At 43.0% G+C, this 21,369-nt stretch overlaps 2 protein-coding genes across 2 annotated transcripts; both read left to right on the plus strand.

The window, feature by feature from the left end:
* The first annotated feature begins 1,206 nt into the window (after positions 1-1,206).
* On the plus strand, positions 1,207-7,586 carry LOC139476945 (uncharacterized). The gene is made up of 6 exons (XM_071259503.1): positions 1,207-1,247; positions 2,379-2,427; positions 3,673-3,790; positions 5,730-5,909; positions 7,033-7,079; positions 7,460-7,586. The coding sequence occupies exons 1-6, from the start codon at positions 1,207-1,209 to the stop codon at positions 7,580-7,582; spliced, it is 558 nt and encodes a 185-aa protein (XP_071115604.1). The 3' UTR covers positions 7,583-7,586.
* Positions 7,587-9,240: 1,654 nt separating this feature from the next.
* Positions 9,241-16,583, plus strand: LOC139477030 (uncharacterized). Its single transcript, XM_071259590.1, has 6 exons — positions 9,241-9,349; positions 11,125-11,170; positions 12,656-12,768; positions 14,827-15,006; positions 15,630-15,676; positions 16,429-16,583. Exons 2-6 carry the CDS (start codon positions 11,130-11,132, stop codon positions 16,552-16,554), a joined length of 507 nt encoding a protein of 168 aa, XP_071115691.1. The 5' UTR covers positions 9,241-9,349; positions 11,125-11,129; the 3' UTR covers positions 16,555-16,583.
* The last annotated feature ends 4,786 nt before the right edge of the window (positions 16,584-21,369 follow it).

Raw genomic sequence — 21,369 nt, forward strand, 5'->3', positions numbered from 1 at the left:
CTGTTGCAGTCGAGCGCACCATGTGCTTGTCACGTGACTATGCAAGGCGGGTAATGTGTCCAATCAGGTGAAGCCGTAAAAATGTGTCCCTTTCATTTTGTTGCGAAATTAATGACAGAAACGTGTGTTGCGATCTATTTATAAAGTTACACGTGTTAACGGAGGCAAAGGGTTATCTTAACTAAGTATTAAAATTAGCACACAAAATGTATTAAATAAACGGCAATTCTGCAATCAACATCGTGTGTCTGACAGGACGTGCAAGAGCGTAAGTGTGAACAGTATCATTCCTTTGGCTATCAACTTGTATTTGTTTCGTTTGTTGTAAGGTAGTATGTCTTCAGGGCACATATGTGCTGCTTGCGTTAAAAAATGCAATCTTCAGTGACAAAATGCAATCTTCAGTGCAAAAATGCAGTCTTCAGAAAAAATGCAAAACATATATGGACGGGCTCCGCCTTCACCTACAAATTAATTAGTCCCAGTGGTCGAGGCGTCTGAAAATGATCTTTGTCGAATTGAGGGCAAAAAGGCAGCAATGTGTGTTTGAGTTAATGATTAATGTTGGCCGCAGTCAGCAATATTCCAGCTCTGTCGCGGTGGTCAATGGTCTTACATCGACTCATATACACGACAATGTCGCTGCTATTTTGTATAGGTCGTACACCGACATAGACACATCATCTAGAGTGTTACCTCTATTTTGTATGGGTCGTACACCGACATAGACACATCAACTGGAATGTTACCTCTATTTTGTATTGGTCGTACGCCGACATAGACACATCAACTAGAGTGTAACTGCTATTTTGTACTTGTCGTACACCGACATAGACACACCAACTGGAGTGTTACCTCTATATTGTATTGGTCGTACACCGACATAGACACATCATCTAGAGTGTTACTGCTATTTTGTATTGGTCGTACACCGACATAGACACATCATCTAGAGTGTTACCTCTATTTTGCATGGGTCGTACACCGACATAGGCCCATCATCTAGAGTGTTACCTCTATTTTGTATTGGTCGTACACCGACATAGACATATAAACTAGAGTGTTACTGCTATTTTGTACTTGTCGTACACCGACATAGACACGTCGTCCTGAGTGTAACTGCTATTTTGTATTGGACATATCACCAGAAAGCCATTGCATGTGGGCGACTTTATGTAGAAATACGTTCCAATATTTCCAGGAACCATGTCTTTTGTCCTGCTCCTTGGAATTGTGCTGTGTATCAGGTAAGCCCACTGATTTAACACTTTATTCATCTTCCTGCAAATCGCCTTTGGGCGTCTTGGGGAAGAACCACCAGTACGACAAACTGACTAAAATGATTTTAACCGATGCTTGAAGAGCAATATAAGAAAGGAAACCTTTGCATGTACGAAACGGGTGGACAATATTCAAAATACCATAAATCTCCGTTAATCCGGAAATTCCACCCACTGGACGTGAACTGTTATATACTAATATACTGAACCAAATTAAAAACTTCACAATCCTTACATTTTAACATTTTGTCCAGTTATCATTGTGGGCCCTTATTGTGTATTTAAACAGTAATGGCCACGTATTGTCTTCAGATAACACCCGTTTTTGTGCCGGTGAATCGATCAAAATCATGTGCAGAGCAGTATAGTGGCAAAAGTGGTTTTTCACGTGCAGCTGGTCACGTGGCCACAATACCGCACGTGTTTTCAGCCATACTTGTTAGCATTCATTAACACAAAAAGAAAAACGCAAGAAAACAAAAGTCTTTACGGCCATTTGTCATGCACGCCTTTCAAATGTGCAACGTGAACGTGCCATCGGCATGTTGCAGACGGGAACGTCCGTAGCTGAAGTCGCAAGGACGATGGGTTGTAGTCGACGGACTGTTTATGATTTACAGACGCGTCTATAGCAGACGGGTACCACCGCTGATCGCCCGCGGCCAGGTCGACCACATGTGACGTCACATGCAGAGGATCGTCAGATTATCATACGTCAGCTTCGTAACCGATTTTTGACGGCTACATCAACCAGAAATGAACTGTTTAGGGGTAGACTGAGTGCGCAAACTGTTCGAAACCGTCTGAGAACTGCTTACCTTCAAGCACGACGGCCATACTGCGGGCCGATTCTGACTCAATTACACAGACGTCAACGTCAATTGTGGGCACAGCGACACTTACGATGGACTCAAGGAATTGGAATCAAGTCGTCTTCAGTGATGAATCCCGATTTAATCTTCGATTTGCTGATGGTAGGGCGAGGGGGTGGAGGAGCCGTCAGGAACGTTACGCCCAGTGTTATGTACAGGAAGTTGACAGATTTCGAGGCGGAAGTGTCATGGTGTGGGTATGCTTTCTGTGCAATGCACGTTCCAGGCTCCTTGTCATCCGTGGCAACCTCAACGCTGCTGCTTACCGCGACCAGGTACTGGCACCACCGGTTTGATCTTCCAACACACGACAATGCCAGACCCCACACAGAAATTTTGACAAGGAATTTCCTTCAGAATGCGGGAGTCAACGTCATGGACTGGCCGTCAAGGTCTCCCGACCTCAATCCCATCGAACACGTCTGGGATGCTCTTGGCAGAAGTCTGCGCACTCTCCAGAACCAACCACGGAATTTGCAAGATCTTGGCACCATTTTGCAGCAACAATGGCGTCGTCTTCCCAATGATGTGTTTACAAGCATCCCAAGGTCCATGCGGAGGCGTTGTGTGGCAGTTGTCAACGCACATGGTGGCCATACACGCTACTGAACTTGTGTGCCATCAGATTCTCGTGTTTGGGACTTATGATTTAAACTGTTGATGTAATTACCGAATACAGTAGGTGCTTGGAACAAATTATGGTTACCACCGTTAATTAAAATCCTTCTTTGGACATTAATGATTAAAAATTACCTTCTCTGATACATTTGTCCGTTGTATATCATATATGGGATTACTTTTAAAAATGTGAAGTTTTTAATTTGACTCAGTATATATGTAACAGTGTGTATCGTCACCATTGAGGTCACTCGCAAACAAGAAGATACACTACCTGTATCCAGCGAAAGCATGAGGTGGGGTTTGTGTCTGATTTATGTGCTGGCGTACACGGCGCTCTTGTGGCACTGGCTTGTGACAATATCTACATCCAATACCTCACCTCAAACTGGAATGATGTTTCCAACCAGCTGATGTCTTAGGCAATGAACTACTCGTCTTGCTTGACTTCGAATCTTGAAATGATCCTGACCATTCATGGGAGAGGAACCATACCGCCTGAGTTACTTCAATGAGTGACCGAGGTTACAGCCTAGTAACTGACCTGCCTTATGTTCACCCAGATATGTCCTAATCTCAATAACCACACATTGCTTGAAATCTTCCAACAAAATCATTAGCCTCAACGAATCACAATTCTGACCAGCTGCTTTTGATTAACACCATCTACAGTACATCTGACAAAGTCTCATACAAACGCCACATACATTTCATTAGCACTTCAAAAGAGCCCCTTTCAGAATTTGTACTTACATGCGGAATTGTCCTGAATTAATTGTTTCTGTAACAACACTATAACAAAAACACTGATGTGGTTGTAGACTGTTACCTGAGCATTTGGCACTCCATTACGTGATAATACTTCCCTGATTTTCTAATGATTAATACAAATAAAATGTTGTTTTAGCCCATCCTTCGCTCAGAACTACGACCAAATATGGCAGGACGTGCTGATGGGTGGTAGCGCCCCCCTCAACACCACGCAGATCGGTTTGTACGTCAGAGCAATGATGAGACCAGGTACGTACACGTAGAACTCACTCACTGTTGCCTTAACATTGTTACGTGTTACAAGCTTCTGAGAAAGGCCTAGGCAGGGAATCAGGGATGATGAGTGATCTTCACAAGAAATCTGGTCTCGACGCGATGACATGTGCTAGAGGTGTGCCCTTGTCTCTTAAATAGGGGAAATTTCTACGCAGTGCTCTCACCAGCCTAGTGACACTAGAGCATTACAGAATATTCCACATCAGTCCATGTTATTTCGGAAGGTTACATATCACGCCAGCATTTAAATATAGTCACGTACATTAAAAAGTACTACATTCCTGACAACTTATCACAGTGTGAACACAATGCAATGAGCGTCTAGCGAATTACAACCGAAACAACCGAGACATTTTGAAGTAACGTCTCGTGCGGACGGGACTGTGTTTGGTGATGACCTGTTCATTCGGCGGAGGTCGGCGGTAGTGTCTTCATTAAAGCGTCAAGTGGGACCCTACTACAGTTACCTAAACGTATTGTTGTTCGCCTGGATCATTTTAATTGGTGAAGAACAATATCAGACCATGAACTCGTGTTTCTGTCATGATTGGAAAACTATCGGAACCTACTAACCGATTAAAGGTGTCTATTGATTGACTGGCGACAAGACCGAAGCTATCCCGAAATATCATGCCACTGTCATCGCCCTATTGACTTTCGTCTTGTTTGCACCAGCTCTTTGTCAACCTCGTGTTTAGGATATAACCGTCAATATAGTGGTTGACTTTGTAATAATATTCTAAGGTTTTGGGGATGCATTTTTACCCCATAACAGTAGCATGGTTCACTTGTTCACAACGTCGCCCCTACTTCCAGGCAGGTGATCTACACCCGACAGACACTGCTCACATTATGTGATAGATAGACGTCATGTTCACAAAACTTCAGAGATTCATCTACACAAGAATTTGCCGAATAATCGACCGATTTCACATTTTTTTGTAAAATGAATAGCAATATGTGCTGCAATCTCATTGGTTGATAAACATTGTTAACTGGGATTATAAAATGAATGGCAACGTGCGCTGCATTCTGATTGGTTGTTAAACGCTGTTAACTGGGATTATAAAATGAATGGCAACATGTGCTGCATTCTGATTGATTGTTAAACGTTGTTAACTGGGATTATAAAATGAATGGCAACGTGTGCTGCAATCTGATTGGTTGATAAACGTTGTTAATCGGCATTCGAATCCCGAAAACCTTCTTGACTAATTACTGCGTATAAATACTATTTTCTTGATAAGTGTCACTTCTTTCTAAATCATAAATTTGAAAAAGATGCTACTCACGGGCCACACGGAAGCACGTGACGTTATCCATTGTATCATGACGCCATCTCACTCCAAATGACGTCATAGCATTCGGGAGCATACCACAATTGTGAAAGCGCATATAGAGAGAAAGTGCTTCAGAAACTTACAATTAATTCACAATGTGTTTTCAGCTTTGCGGGTGTTATTGAGTATGCTTAACATTTGAAACCTCTGTCGCCAAAACATTCAGTGCCTCGGTATTTCCAATCTTGAACCTCCCTTGAACCAAGTAGACAGTCATTAGAAATGTGTCATTCATTTCTACCGTGCCATCTTGCGTCATGAATCTTTGGTGTTCCACTCTGTCCGTTGCGCAGTGGTAATTACCAACAAATTTCATAACAAATTCAAAGAATGAGGTGAATCGTCTGAAAACAAATAGCTACTATACGTCGAACAGAACGTGATCTATGCGATAATTATCGTTTATTTCAGAACCGAGGCGGCAGGTTCGAGTATTCGCTCGTCACGCCGAAGACCCAGGTTCGACATGGGTAAAATGTATGAAAGCCATTTCTGGTGTCCTCCGCCTTGATATCTTGCTAAAATGTTGATACAAGCGACGTAAAACTCAACTCACTCATTCATAATTTCAGCACCTGCTCCCGAAGATCCCACTGCTACGACCCGGGTAGACTTCAAATTCTTCTGGAGAGAGGCATATAATGAGACAGAGAGGATAGCAGACGGCCTCTTCTCCTTCTTCGACGGCCACAAGGATGAAATCATCGATGAGAATGATCTACTTCCTCTGATGAATATTGCTGACAGAGACGGTAAGTTTATGCCGGTGTAGAATTAGGAGGCAAGGGTCCCCAAATCGTCCTAGGCACCGCGATTCGATGTGCAGAGTTGCGTCCCTTGGACACGCCAGAAACCTATGATTGTGGGTTCGAATCCCGGTTCGCCCTGATTATGTTTCTAGGTATGTCAGCACCCTACCCGTGCTCGTGGGTTTCACCAAAGTGGTAAACGTCTGAGACCTGCATCACTTCGGACTTTCCTCCAACATTAAGCTGACACAAGCTGATATAACTGAAAAATGTTAAAAGCGGCGTTAAACCCAACTCATTGACGCACTGCCTATCGGCCTCGGTCCTGTGAGGTGCACCATCCCTGCCTTTTTTAAGGCTGCAACCCATTTTGTACACCCGATGCCGAGTCCTGTTAGCGGCGTTAAACCCAACTCACTCACTCACTCACTCACTCACGCTGTAGAATTGCCCCCAACCAGCAACCTATTCTTGATAGATCGGGTTGTCAGGCTCGGTGAATTGGTTGATTGCGTGTCATAGTACCCCGATGTCGTGGATCGCTGCTCACGATATCGATCACTGGATTGTCTATTCTCGATTCGATTAATAGCATCCCACATCTGAATTCCTCAACCGATCAGATCAGATCAGGAATACTGCTGTGTGGTGTCAGGCATACTTTTTAATTCAAATTGTGTTGGGGCGGTCGCTCGTCACGCCGAAGACCCAGGTTCCCAACATGGGTACAATGTGTGAAGCCAATTTCTGGTGTCCCCCACCGTGATATTGCTGGAATATTGCTAAAAGCGGCGTAAAACCATAACACACTCAAATTGTGTGAGTGGTGGGCGCGACCGGTAGAGTAGGGCATACTTACCCTTTTCGCGAACACCTGGTGTCATCACTGATTTTCAGTGATCAATTCATATAATTTTCACCGATATGTTGCATTTACACACAATGGAATCCTTTTCGTCGGAAAATCGAGACTGGTAATTCTCTGGTGTTGACGTTTCATATTCCGACAGCCAGGTATGACATTTTATATTATATTTTAGTTGCTTTTACATTTTCTTTGTATGTTGTTACTTGTTCGGTTACAAATGGATATAATGCTTATACGTGGTTCTATTCTCAATTGTAGGCGACTGGGTTCTTAGCAGGGCTGAATTTGATTCCTACATGGATCTTGTAAGTATAGTATATTCATTGTATCAGTTTTGAGCTGTAACGTGATGGCCTGGAGGAGCAGATCATATAAAGTGGCCCGACTAAAATGGGATCGGTTGGTCAGGTTGTGACTTGGCTGGTTGCCAATCGTGACCAACTCGTGATATTCCGGATAGCCAAATAGCGACTCGTGCCCTTCTCGTGGTCATTTCTGCGACTGGGTTCCGTCTGGGCGCAAACTCGTTGCATAATGATTCACCTATATTTCCCCAATGTCATATATATTTCAGATGGTATTTAAAACACATTTAAACTTACGGTATTTATACAGTATAACTGAACACGTCTAACTGTGTATGGGTATATTTTTAGATGCAATATTATTTTGTTTGTTTGTTTAGGCTTACCAATATGCCGGGAATCAACGCTTGTTTCCTAGCAACGCCCATCATGCCCATGGCCAGGCCCACCAACACGGGAACAACCACCACCACCTCCACCAAGGGAAGCCATTCTTTGGCTGACACGTGAATTAAGGAATAAATGTTTAATCTAGTTTTCAGGAATATTTCGTTATGACATCCCCATGTCCCATGTCGTAAGATCCATCCCCATGACAGTTGATACATTTAGAGGTGTCAAACGTACATTTGATACCTGTATTTGTACACATGACGTCAGAGTACTTGATATAGTAGCCAATTTCGTCAATTTCATCATCATCTTCTTCTTCTTGGGGGCACGGGTGGCCCAGTCGTCTAAGGCGCTGCGATTCGCTGTGCAAAGTTGCGTCCCTTGGGCACGCCAGAAACCTATGATTGTGGGTTCAAATCCCGGTTCGCCCCGATTATGTTTCTAGGTTTGTCAGCACCATACCCGTGCTCGTGGGTTTCACGGAAGTGGCAAACGTCTGAGACCTGCCTCACTTCGGGCTTTCCTCCCACATTAAGCTGACACGCCGTGATATAACTGGAATACTATTAAAAGCGGCGTTAACCCAACTCACTCACTCACACTCTTCTTCTTCTTCATCATTTTGATCATCATCATTCCAAATGAAAGCCACGGGTATGGTGGGGTAGTCCAGTGGTTACAGCGTTCCCTCGTCACCCTGAAAGTTGTTGGTTGGTTGGTGTGTTTGTTGTTTAACGCCCCACTCAGCAATATTCCAGCTATATGACGGCGGTCTGTAAATAATTGAGTCTGGACCAGACAATCCAGTGATTAATATCATGAGCATCGATCCACACAATTGGGATCAATGACATGCATCAACCAAGTCAGCGAGCCTGACAACCCGATCCCGTTAGACGCATCGCACGACAAGCATTGTCGCCTTTTACGACAGGAATGGGTTGCTGAAGACCAATTCTACTCCGGATCTTCACGGGTCTTGAGATATGACCTTTTATTAGACCAAACTACACAGCTTTGTGTTGACCAGAGGGGTTTGTAACTCGAGAAATCAACTACAAGCTGTCAGGAACCAACCAGCGTCAGTACTTTATTAAAGGAAAGGGATGTGACGAGGTGAATTCACCAAGTTCGTTCAGGGACAATTTCAACAATGTTCACTGTAAATAGAAAACTTTGGCATTGACATACCCTGTTGACAAAACGGTCGCGATCTGATTGGCTATAAATAATATATTCAAATAATATATAAATATATGTTATATATAATCTTTTCTACATTGTCTGCTAAATGAATGACGGATTTCAGTGGGTGGTATATCCTGGCCAAACGGAGTACGGATAGTATTTGTTCTATAACAGCTGACACCTCGTGATATAACGGAAAAATGAACACAGGGCCTCTAAACATTCACTCACTCGCCAGTGTGTGACGGATCTAGGTACCCATCGTCACTTGAAAATCAAAGTACATACGACAGAAGAAAGGTTACCGTTGGTTACGAGTATGATTCATAAGGTGACCAGCTTAGAGCGAGTGAGTGAGTTGGGGCGATGCTCATGCTATCAACCACCGGTTTTCCTTCGTAGCCTAGTCATCTGACTACCATTGTGTTGATCTAGTCATCTAAAGTCCCACTGGTTTAATCTGTAAAGTATCACAATCCACAAGCTATTAAACAAACTGGAGAAACTTCCAAGAAGAAGCAAAAGTAAAGCATATATAGAAAGGTGTGTTGCGATCTATTTATACAGTTAAACATGTTAACGGAGCCAACAGGTTATCTTAACTAAGTATTAAAATTAGCACACAGACTGTGTTAAATACGCGGCAATTCTGCAATCAACATCGTGTTTCTTACAGGACGTGCAAGAGCGTAAGTGTGAACAGCATTATTCCTTTGGCTATCAACCTGTATTTGTTTCGTTTGTTGTAAAGTAGTATGGCTTCAGGGCACATGTGTGCTGCGTGCGTTAAAAAATGCAATCTTCAGTGACAAAATGCGATCTTCAGTGACAAAATGCGATCTTCAGCGCAAAAATGCAATCTTCAGTGCAAAAATGCAATCTTCAGAAAAAATGCAAAACATATATGGACGGGCTCCGCCTTTGTTTTTCACTTAAAAATTAATTGTTTCCAGTGGTCGAGGCGTCTGAAAATGATCTCTGTCGAATTGAGGACACAAAAGCAGCAATGTGTGTTTGAGTTAATGATTAATATTGGCCGCAGTCAGCAATATTCCAGCTCTGTCGCGGTGGTCAGTGGTCGTACATAGACTCAAATACACAACGATGTAACTGCTATTTTGTATGGGTCGTACACCGACATAGACACATCATCTAGAGTGTAACTGCTATTTTGTATTGGTCGTACACCGACATAGACACATCATCTAGAGTGTAACTGCTATTTTGTATTGGTCGTACACCGACATAGACACATCATCTAGAGTGTAACTGCTATTTTGTATAGGTCGTACATCGACATAGGCACATCATCTAGAGTGTTACCACTATTTTGCATTGGTCGTATACCGACATACACACATCATCTAGAGTGTAACTGCTATTTTGTATTGGTCGTACACCGACATAGACACATCATCTAGAGTGTTACCACTATTTTGCATTGGTCGTACACCGACATACACACATCATCTAGAGTGTAACTGCTATTTTGTATGGGTCGTACACCGACATAGACACATCATCTAGAGTGTTACCACTATTTTGCATTGGTCGTACACCGACATACACACATCATCTAGAGTGTAACTGCTATTTTGTATGGGTCGTACACCGACATAGACACATCATCTAGAGTGTTACCACTATTTTGCATTGGTCGTACACCGACATAGACACATCATCTAGAGTGTAACTGCTATTTTGTATGGGTCGTACACCGACATACACACATCATCTAGAGTGTTACCTCTATTTTGTACTTGTCGTACACCGACATAGACACATCATCTAGAGTGTTACCTCTATTTTGTATTGGTCGTACACCGACATAGACACATCAACTAGAGTGTTACCTCTATTTTGTATAGGTCGTACACCGACATAGACACATCATCTAGAGTGTTACTGCTATTTTGTATTGGTCGTACACCGACATAGACACATCATCTAGCGTGTAACTGCTATTTTGTATTGGTCGTACACCGACATAGACACATCATCTAGAGTGTTACTGCTATTTTGTATAGGTCGTACACCGACATAGACACATCATCTAGAGTGTTACTGCTATTTTGCATTGGTCGTACACCGACATAGACACATCATCTAGAGGGTTACTGCTATTTTGTATTGGTCGTACACCGACATAGACACATCATCTAGAGTGTTACTGCTATTTCGTATTGGTCGTACACCGACATAGACACATCATCTAGAGTGTAACTGCTATTTTGTATGGGTCGTACACCGACATAGACACATCATCTAGAGTGTAACTGCTATTTTGTATTGGTCGTACACCGACATAGACACATCATATACAGTGTAACTGCTATTTTGTATGGGTCGTACACCGACACAGACACATCGTCTTGAGTGTAACTGCTATTTTGTATTGGACATATCCCCAGAAAACCACTGCATGTGGGCGACTTTATGTAGAAATACGTTCCAATATTTCCAGGAACCATGTCTCCTGTCCTGCTCCTGGGAATTGTGCTTTGTGTCAGGTAAGCCCACTGTATTAACACTTTATTCATCTTCCTGCAAATTGACTAAAATGATTTTAACCGATGCTTGAAGAGCAATATAAGAAAGGAAACCTTTGCATGTACGAAACGGGTGGACAATATTCAAAATACCATAAATCTCCGTTAATCCGGAAATTCCACCCACTGCACGTGAACTGTTATATACTAGTATATGTAACAGTGTGTATCGCCACCATTGTGGTCACTCGCAAACAAGAAGATACACTACCTGTATCCAGCAAAACCATGAGGTGAGGTTTGTGTCTGATTTATGTGCTGGCGTACACGGCTCTCTTGTGGCACTGGCTTGTGACAATATCTACATCCAATACCTCACCTCAAACTGGAATGATGTTTCCAACCTGCTGATGTCTTAGGCAATGAACTACTCGTCTTGCTTGACTTCGAATCTTGAAATGATCCTGACCATTCATGGGAGAGGAACCATACTGCCTGAGTTACTTCAATGAGTGACCGAGGTTACAGCCTAGTAACTGACCTGCCTTATGTTCACCCAGATATGTCCCAATCTCAATAACCACACATTGCTTGAAATCTTCCAACAAAATCATTAGCCTCAACGAATCACAATTCTGACCAGCTGCTTTTGATTAACACCATCTACAGTACATCTGACAAAGTCTCATTTCCCCTAGCAAACGCCACATACATTTCATTAGCACCTCAAAAGAGCCCCTTTCAGAATTTGTACTTACATCCTGAATTGTCCTGAATTGTTCACTGTCTCGGTTCGTGAATCCTGAGTAGTGTTTAAAGGTCTCGATTGTCCCGCGATTGGACTCTCGTATATATGTACCGCCAACCTTCAAGTAACTGTCCGATGCCGAAACTTCTCGAACGATTACGTCTGTCATGTTTGCTGCAGACCACTGAAATCTGGTCACGACAGCACTCGACTTTTAGTAGCGCTTAAATCATTTGCCGCCACTGACAATTACTACAAATAAACTTACAACGATCTCTACTGCACCAAATATATCACCATCAGTAAGACCACCAACTAAGAATGGAAGATGGCCTGAGTGTAGTATTAGTTGTTCACTGGGCTTCACTGGGTGAATGTCCTGTTGTTGTTGCTGTTGTTGTTTGTCGCCTCTCCGCGGTCCGTTAGCCTAGTGGTTAAAGCGTTCGCTCGTCACGCCGAAGACCCGGGTTCGATACCAGACATGGGTACAATGTGTGAAGCCCATTTCTGGTGTCCCCCGCCGTGATATTGATTGAATATTGCTAAAAGCGGCGTAAAACCACACTCACTCACTCACAATTACCTCCCCTCAGAAACAACAGTGTATGCCATGAGTCAGTAACATATCCTGCCTGTAACGACACTGAAACAGAAACACTGACGTGGTTGTAGACTGTTACCTGAGCATTTGGCACTCCATTACGTGATAATACTTCCCTTATTTTCTAATGATTAATACAAGGAAGATGTTGTTTTAGCCCATCCTTCGCTCAGAACTACGACCAAATATGGCAGGACATGCTGATGGGTGGTAGCGCCCCCCTCAACACCACGCAGATCGGGTTGTACTTCAGAGCAATGATGAGACCAGGTACGTACACGTAGAACTCAGTCACTGTTGCCTAAACATTGTTACGTGTTACAAGCTTCTTAGAAAGGCCTAGGCAATCAGGGATGATGAGTGATCTTCACAAGAAATCTGGTCTGGACGCGATGACATGATGCGAGAGGTGTGCCCTTGTCTCTTAAACAGGGGAAATTTCTACACAGTGCTCTCACCAGTCTAGTGGCACTAGAGCATTACAGAATATTCCACATCAGTCCATGTTATTTCGGAAGTTTACATATCACACCAGCATTTAAATATAGTCACTTCCTCAAACTGCTTACACTAAAAAGTACTACATTCCTGACAACTTATCACAGTGTGAACACAATGCAATGAGTGTCTACCGAGTTTCAACCGAAACAACAGAAACGTCTCGTGCGGACGGGACTGTGTTTGGTGATGAGGGCGGCGGTAGTGTCTTAACTTCGTTAAAGCGTCAAGTGGGAGCTTACTACAGTTACCTAAACGTATTGTCGTTCCTTGTCATGGTCAGTTAAGCCATGAATTCGCAGATCGCCTTGTCAGCATCGGGTCAGCTTACTCCGAATTGTGCCCATTAGCATCTATACTCGCTTAAAATGAAACGCAACATCAGCTTTATACTCTCGTTAGTTTCACTTACTCTTCAGTCAATCTATCAATACGCGACAGTATCAGACCAGCCAGGCTCGTCAATGAGTGGGGAACTTAGAACGATCGGGATTCGACTCGATCGACTGCAAACCGCGCTCTCCTCTCCTTATTTTGACGGTATCATTTTTAAGTTTTCGGGCCTGGCCTGTCTTTGTCACATGTCCTCATAGATCATTTTATTTAGTTAAGAACAATATCAGACCATGAACTCGTGTTTGGTGTCGTGATTGGAAAACTATCAGAACCTACTAACCGATTGAAGGTGTCTATTGATTAACGGGCGACAAGACCGAAACTATCCCGAAATATCATGTCACTGTCACGGATTATAAAATGAATGGCACTGTGTGCTGCAATCTGACTGGTTGATAAACGTTGTTAAATGGTATTGTAAAATGAATGGCAACTTGTGCTGCAATCTGATTAGTTGTTAAACGTTGTTAACTGGGATTATAAAATGAATGGCAATGTGTGCTGCAATCTGATTGGTTGATAAACGTTGTTAAATGGCATTGTAAAATGAATGGCAACATGTGCTGCAATCTGACCTGAAACCTTCTGGACTATTTACTGCGTATACATTCTATTTTCTTCATAAGTGTCACCTCTTTCTCAATCATAAATTTGAAAAAGATGCTACTGGCCCGGCCACATGGAAGCACGTGACGTTATCCATTGTATCATGACGCCATCTCACTCCAAATGACGCCATAGCATTCGGGAGCATACCACAACTATGAAAGCGCATATAGAGAGAAAGTGATTCAGAAACTTACAATAAATTCACAATGTGTTTTCAGCTTTGCGGGTGTTATTGAGTATGCTTAACATTTGAAACCTCTGTCGCCCAAACATTTGAAAACTCTGTCGCCCAAACATTTGAAACCTCTGTCTCCAAAACATTTGAAACCTCTGTCACCCAAACATTTGAAACTTCTGTCGCCCAAACATTCAGTGCAGCAGCATCACATTCATCGCCTCGGTACTTCCAACCTTGAACTTCGTGAAGCTACGAGAGTAGCCTCCTTTGAACCAAGTAGACAGTCATTAGAAATGTGGTCCTCATTCGTGTCTACCGTGCCATCTTGCGTCATGAATCTTAGGTGTTCCACTCTGTCCGTTGCTCAGTCATAATTACCAACAAATTTCAAAACAAATTCAAAGAATGTGGTGACTCGTCTGAAAACAAATAGCTGCTATACGTCGAACAGAACGTGATCTATGCGATAATTATCGTTTATTTCAGAACCGAGGCGGCAGGTTCGAGTATTCGCTCGTCACGCCGAAGACCCAGGTTCGACATGGGTACAATGTATGAAAGCCATTTCTGGTGTCCTCCGCCTTGATATCTTGCTGAAATGTTGATACAAGCGACGTAAAACTCAACTCACTCATTCATAATTTCAGCACCTGCTCCCGAAGATCCCACTGCTACGACCCGGGCAGACTTCAAGTTCTTCTGGATAGAGGCATATCATGATACGGAGAGGATAGCAGACGGCCTCTTCTCCTTCTTCGACGGCCACAAGGATGAAATCATCGATGGAAATGATCTACTTCCTCTGATGAATATTGCTGACAGAGACGGTAAGTTTATGCCGGTGTAGAATTGGGGGGCACGAGCGGCCCAGTCATCTAAGGCGTCGCGATTCGCGTCCCTTGGACACGTCAGAAACCTATGATTGTGGGTTCGAATCCAGGTTCGCCCCGATTATGTTTCTATGTTTGTCAGCACCATACCCGTGCTCGTAGGTTTCACCGAAGTGGTAAATGTCTAAGACCTGCATCACTTCGGGCTTTCCTCCCACATTAAGCTTACACGCCGTGATATAACTGGAATAATGTTAAAAGCGGCGTTACACCAAACTCACTCACTCACTTCCTATCGTCCGCGCTCATGTGAGGTGCACCATCCCTGCCTTTTTTAAGGCCGCAACCCCATTTTGTACTCCCGATGCCGAGTCCTGTTAGCGGCGTTAAACCAAATTCACTCACTTTGTCTAGTCTCGATTCGATTAATAGCATCCCACATCTGAATTCCTCAACCGATCAGATCAGATCAGGAATACTGCTGTGTGGTGTCCCCACCGTGATATTGCTGGAATTGCTTATATTATATTTTAGTTGCTTTTACCTTTTCTTTGTTCGTTGTTCCTTGTTCGGTTACAAATGGATACAATGCTTAGACGTGGTTCCATTCTCAATTGTAGGCGACGGGGTTCTTAGCAGGGCTGAATTTAATTCCTACATGGATCTTGTAAGTATAGTATATTCATTGTATCAGTTTTGAGCTGTAACGTGATGGCCTGGAGGAGCAGATCATATAAAGTGGCCCGACTAAAATGGGATCGGTTGGTCAGGTTGTGTGACTTGGCTGATTGCCAATCGTGACCACTTCGTGATATTCCGGACAAGCCGAATAGCGACTCGTGCCCTTCTCGTGGCCATTTCTTCGACTGGGTTCCGTCTGAGCGCAAACGCGTTGCATAATGATTCACCTATATTTCCCCCATGTCATATATATTTCAGATGCTATTTAAAACACATTTGGACTTACGATATTTATACAGTATAACTGAACACGTCTAACTGTGTATGGGTATATTTTTAGATGCAATACATGTAAAATACAAAAAAATATTCATGAGGGATTCTTTGACCGAAGTACTTGAAGTCATACGCTCATCCTGATTGGATTTTCGTATTTTCGCACATCACATTCATCGATAGGGGGATGAGTCTTCTTGCAGGTTACGGAAATGGCCGAGTGGTGCTGATTGCATATTACTGTGCCACGATGACGTGGATGGCTGCTCTGGGAATGAGTTGGCCTGGTCCCGAATAGATTTCCACATCCGACGTCAGTTCACTCACTATGAAATGACAACGTTGGGAAATGATCACTGCACATAAAGGAATACTTTGTTCAGGGGTAATGTAAATGCATTTTTGCTGCAATTCATGTCTGAAATTGTTAATTCTCGATCAGCATTATCTGTGTTTGTTCAGGCTTACGATTACGCCGGGAATCAACGCTTGTTTCCTAGCAACGCCCATCATGCCCATGGCCAGGCCCACCAACATGGGAACAACCACCACCACCTCCACCACCAAGGGAAGCCATTCTTTGGCTGAGACGTGAATTATGGAATAAATGTTTAATCTAGTTTAAAGGAATATTTCTTTATGACATAAGATCCATCCCCATGACAGCTGATACATTTAGAGGTGTCGAACGTACATTTGATACCTGTATTTGTACACATGACGTCAGAGTACTTGATATAGTAGCCCAACTGTTAAGCTGTGTTCACGTAAATTTCATCATCATCATCATCATCATCATCATCATCTACTTCTTCTTCATCATTTTGATAATCGTCATTCCAAATGATAGCCACAGGTACGGCATTTCCCCGGGGCAAGAGAGTTAACTGACTATAAAAGTCCAGTTTCCACCCTTGCCGAACTAGGCTGGTATTATGGAGTTACATTTTGGCTGGACTAACGAGTCAATGCATAATCGCGCATCGAAATCGAAATCCGTTTCGTAAACTGTCATGCAGAGTTCGGTCGATTGCAGGATTTGCAAAGCATGTGCACGGCCAACTCGTTGTCAGCAGATATTTTCCAAATATTTTCATGTTTTTAATCAAGGTGCGCACGTGATTTGATACATTTCGCGATGTAAGACCCGTTTTATCACAATACAGATCTTGATTATCGATCAGATCGTCCTGACTGGAGGCCACCATTATGTGTGAAGCAAACGCAAGTGATACGAGAGGTGGAATCTGATTGGTCCATAGGAGAGGCTTAGAAGGGACATAACTGGTAATAGCCACTGGGGGCGCTACGATCGAGCCCAGTAATTCCAGCCTAGTTCTTTTAAGTCAGTTAGGTCTCTTGCCTCGGGAAGATGCAGGCGCTATGGGTTAGTCCAGTGGTAACAGCGTTCCCTCGTCACCCTGAAAGTTGTTGGTTGGTTGGTGTGTTTGTTGTTTAACGCCCCACTCAGCAATATTCCAGCTATATGACGACGGTCTGTAATTAATTGAGTCTGGACCAGACATTCCAGTGATTAAAATCATGAGCATCGATACCACGATTTGAGGTGAGGTTTAAAGCAGACGTCAGATGAATGGTCCACAGAATTTGGCGTCCCAAATGATAAACAATTGGAGATATGATTTGTTTGTTCGTTTGTTGTTTAACGCCGCAATATTCCTGCATCATCATCATCATCATCATCATCTACTTCTTCTTCTTCATCATTTTGATCATCGTCATTCCAAATGATAGCCACAGGTACGGCATCTCCCCGAGGCAAGAGAGTTAACTGACTATAAAAGTCCAGTTTCCACCCTTGCCGAACAAGGCTGGTATTATGGAGTTACATTTTGGCTGGACAAGCGAGTCAATGCATAATCGCGCACCGAAATCGAAATCCGTTTCGTAAACTGTCATGCTGAGTGCGGTCGATTCCAGGATTTGCAAAGCATGTGCACGGCCGACTCGTTGTCAGCAGATATTTTCCAAATATTTTCATGTTTTTAATCAAGGTGCGCACGTGATTTGATACATTTCGCGATGTAAGACCCGTTTTATCACAATACAGATCTTGATTATCGATCAGATCGTCCTGACTGGAGGCCACCATTATGTGTGAAGCAAACGGAAGTGATACGAGAGGTGGAATATGATTGGTCCATAGGAGAGGCTTAGAAGGGACATAACTGGTAATAGCCACTGGGGGCGCTACGATCGAGCCCAGTAATTCCAGTTCGGCAAGGGTGGAAACTGGACTTTTAAGTCAGTTAACTCTCTTGCCTCGGGAAGATGCAGGCACTATGGGATAGTCCAGTGGTTACAGCGTTCCCTCGTCACCCTTAAAGTTGTTGGTTGGTTGGTGTGTTTGTTGTTTAACGCCCCACTCAGCAATATTCCAGCTATATGACGACGGTCTGTAAATAATTAAGACTGGACCAGACAATCCAGTGATTAAAATCATGAGCATCGATACCACGATTTGAGGTGAGGTTTGAAGCAGACGTCAGATGAATGGTCCACAGAATTTGGCGTCCCAAATGATAAACAATTGGAGATATGATTTGTTTGTTTGTTTGTTGTTTAACGCCGCAATATTCCTGCTATATGACGGCGGTCTGTAATTAATCGTGTCTGGACCAGACAATCCAGTGATTGACATCATGAGCTTCGATCCACACAATTGAGAAACGATGACATGCATCAACCAAGTCAACGAGCCTGACAACCCGATCCCGTTAGTCGACAAGCACTGTCGTCTTTTACGACAGGAATGGGTTGCTGAAGACCAATTCTACTCCGTATCTTCACGGGTCTTGGGATATGACCTTTTATTAGACCAAACTACACAGCTTTGTGTTGACAAGAGGGGTTTGTAACTCGAGAAATCAACTACAAGCTGTTAGGAACCAACCAGCGTCAGTACTTTATAAAAGGAAAGGGATTTGACGAGGTGAATTCACCAAGTTCGTTCGGGGACAATTTCAACAATGTTCACTGTAAATAGAAAACTTTGGCATTGACATACCCCGTTGACAAAACGGTCGCGATCTGATTGGCTATAAATAATATATTCAAATAATATATAAATGTATGTTACATATAATCTTTTCTACATTGTCTGCTAAATGAATGACGGATTTCAGAGCGGGGTATATCCTGGTCAAGGTCGTGACCAAATGGAGCACGGATAGTATTTGTCTTATAACAGCTGACACCTCGTGATATAAGGGAAAAATGAACACAGGGCCTCTAAACATTCACTCACTCGCCAGTGTGTCACGGATCTAGGTACCGATCGTCACTTGAAAATCAAAGTACATACGACAGAAGAAAGGTTACCGTTGGTTACGAGTATGATTCATAAGGTGACCAGCTTAGAGCGAGTGAGTGAGTTGGGTGTAACGCCGCTTTAACAGTATTCCAGTTATATCACGGCGTGTCAGCTTAATGTGGGAGGAAAGCCCGAAGTGATACAGGTTTCAGACGTTTACCACTTCGGTAAAACCCACGAACACGGGTATGGTGCTGACATACCTAGAAACATAATCGGGGCGAACCTGGATTCGAACCCACAATCATGGAATCGCAGTGCCTAAGACGACTGGGCCACCCGTGACCCCGCCAAGCTTAGAAGCATCAGGAAGGGCTATCATACTGTGTTTAGCTTCATAACTCTTCTTCCTTGATCATAGGAGAGGTGAAAATGGGGTTTAACGTCGCTGTCTTACTGCACTTATATAGCGACGTGCATGTCTCTCATATCATGTCACACGTCATGTTCTAGCGTTCTATGGTATATGTGCACTGTGAAGAACTAAACCAAGCTCACATAGACACCCCCTCTGCCTCTAGTTGTTCACGGATGGAATGTATGTGAAGAACTAAACCACCCTCACATAGACACCCCCTCTGCCTCTAGTTGTTCACGGATGGAATGTATGTGAAGAACTAAACCACCCTCACATAGACACCCCCTCTGCCTCTAGTTGTTCACGGATGGAATGTATGTGAAGAACTAAACCACCCCCACATAGACAACCCCTCTGCCGCTAGTTGTTCGCGCATGGAATGCATGTGAAGAACCTATTAAAATAGGTGATGACATCAGAATGTAAGACAGTAACCATCTTGCTTGATCGCAGAGTAAACATGGTGCAGCGACTTAATGAGAAATGTTTGATGATTACTTAAAATGAAAGAAACAAGACATGGTTATTCGATGGTGATTTATTTGAGGGTATAGCAGTGTGTCGGAGACTGTTTGCAGACTAGGAACATTGTGATCATGTTTGTAATGTTTTGTCAAATCCAATTTACAAGTGTATACTTTCTTTGCCATGGCAGTTTAGTATTGTAGATCACAACTGTTTTAACCAGGATACCAGGATAACAGGTTTTAACAATTCGGTCAATATCCACATAATTTTAACAAGTACCTAGAAACAAAACATGTTTTATCTTGTTTCCTTTAAAGAAAATATACCAGTACCCATATACGAATATTGACAGGGGTGACCTCGTCTAGGTGAACACTACCAAACTGACTGTCGTTCATTTCCCGATGAACGTCAGTATGTCACGTGATTACGTTGTCAATCGAACGGAGACATACAGAACTACTTTAGGGGAATTCCTCAATGTCTAAAAATAACATTAAAAATCATTTACGAAAACTGAGCGCGACATCGATTCGGGCTATGGATGATGTTGGCTTTGAAGCCAGACAGATCATGTATATGTCGTGTCGTAACAGAGAATGCTTGACTTACCAAAAGAAATCACTGAGCTTCACACTGCCGTGTATTGTTTCGGGAAATCCAACCGCGCCGCCTCAAGTGGTAATCCCCGTCATCAGCTGCCGTAGTATGACTCAAACACTCACCCACAGTTCACAGAACGTTAATATCAATCCATTTTCAGCATCAGCCGGGTCTGGATTTCTTTCCAACGCCAACTTTACATGGTGCAACTTTTATTTCAAGTGAATGACATTGCCGTAGCCGCCATTTTCTGCCGTTTGTAAAATCAAGGGATATCACTCCAAATGGAATGTTTGGGACGGATGACGTCACGACGTTACGATCCTCAGCGTTCATATAGTTCGCTTTAAATAATTAAAGTTTGATGTTTAATGGATTGTTTTGTTATGATTTATGTTTCTGTCAATATAAGGATTGATGTTGTATTTGTTGACGTTCATCAGCTGAAGACAGTGCCTCACGTAAGCACGTTTTCCATGATGCGCGAAGCGAACTTCTATCCTTAATTGGAATATTTGCATGTTCAACTTTCAGATTACACATACTTCAAACTATTTGTCAGAATGTGAAATAAGAAGGTAGAGACTGTTTTAAATGACGTACAAATGGCAGAGGCAAGGAGAGGAGAGGGAAACGAGTA

This window comes from Haliotis cracherodii, unplaced genomic scaffold, assembly GCF_022045235.1.
Source record: "Haliotis cracherodii isolate W230 unplaced genomic scaffold, xgHalCrac1.p SCAF_30, whole genome shotgun sequence".
Lineage (NCBI taxonomy): Eukaryota > Metazoa > Mollusca > Gastropoda > Lepetellida > Haliotidae > Haliotis > Haliotis cracherodii.

Bases quoted from the DNA above. Each gene is read 5' to 3' on its own strand.
- LOC139476945 (XM_071259503.1), top strand. From the start codon at position 1,207: ATGTCTTTTGTCCTGCTCCTTGGAATTGTGCTGTGTATCAG. The intron at 3,791-5,729 runs GTACGTACACGT...TCATAATTTCAG, and splicing joins CAGAGCAATGATGAGACCAG to CACCTGCTCCCGAAGATCCC. The intron at 5,910-7,032 runs GTAAGTTTATGC...TCTCAATTGTAG, and splicing joins GAATATTGCTGACAGAGACG to GCGACTGGGTTCTTAGCAGG.
- LOC139477030 (XM_071259590.1), top strand. From the start codon at position 11,130: ATGTCTCCTGTCCTGCTCCTGGGAATTGTGCTTTGTGTCAG. The intron at 15,007-15,629 runs GTAAGTTTATGC...TCTCAATTGTAG, and splicing joins GAATATTGCTGACAGAGACG to GCGACGGGGTTCTTAGCAGG. The intron at 15,677-16,428 runs GTAAGTATAGTA...GTGTTTGTTCAG, and splicing joins TTAATTCCTACATGGATCTT to GCTTACGATTACGCCGGGAA.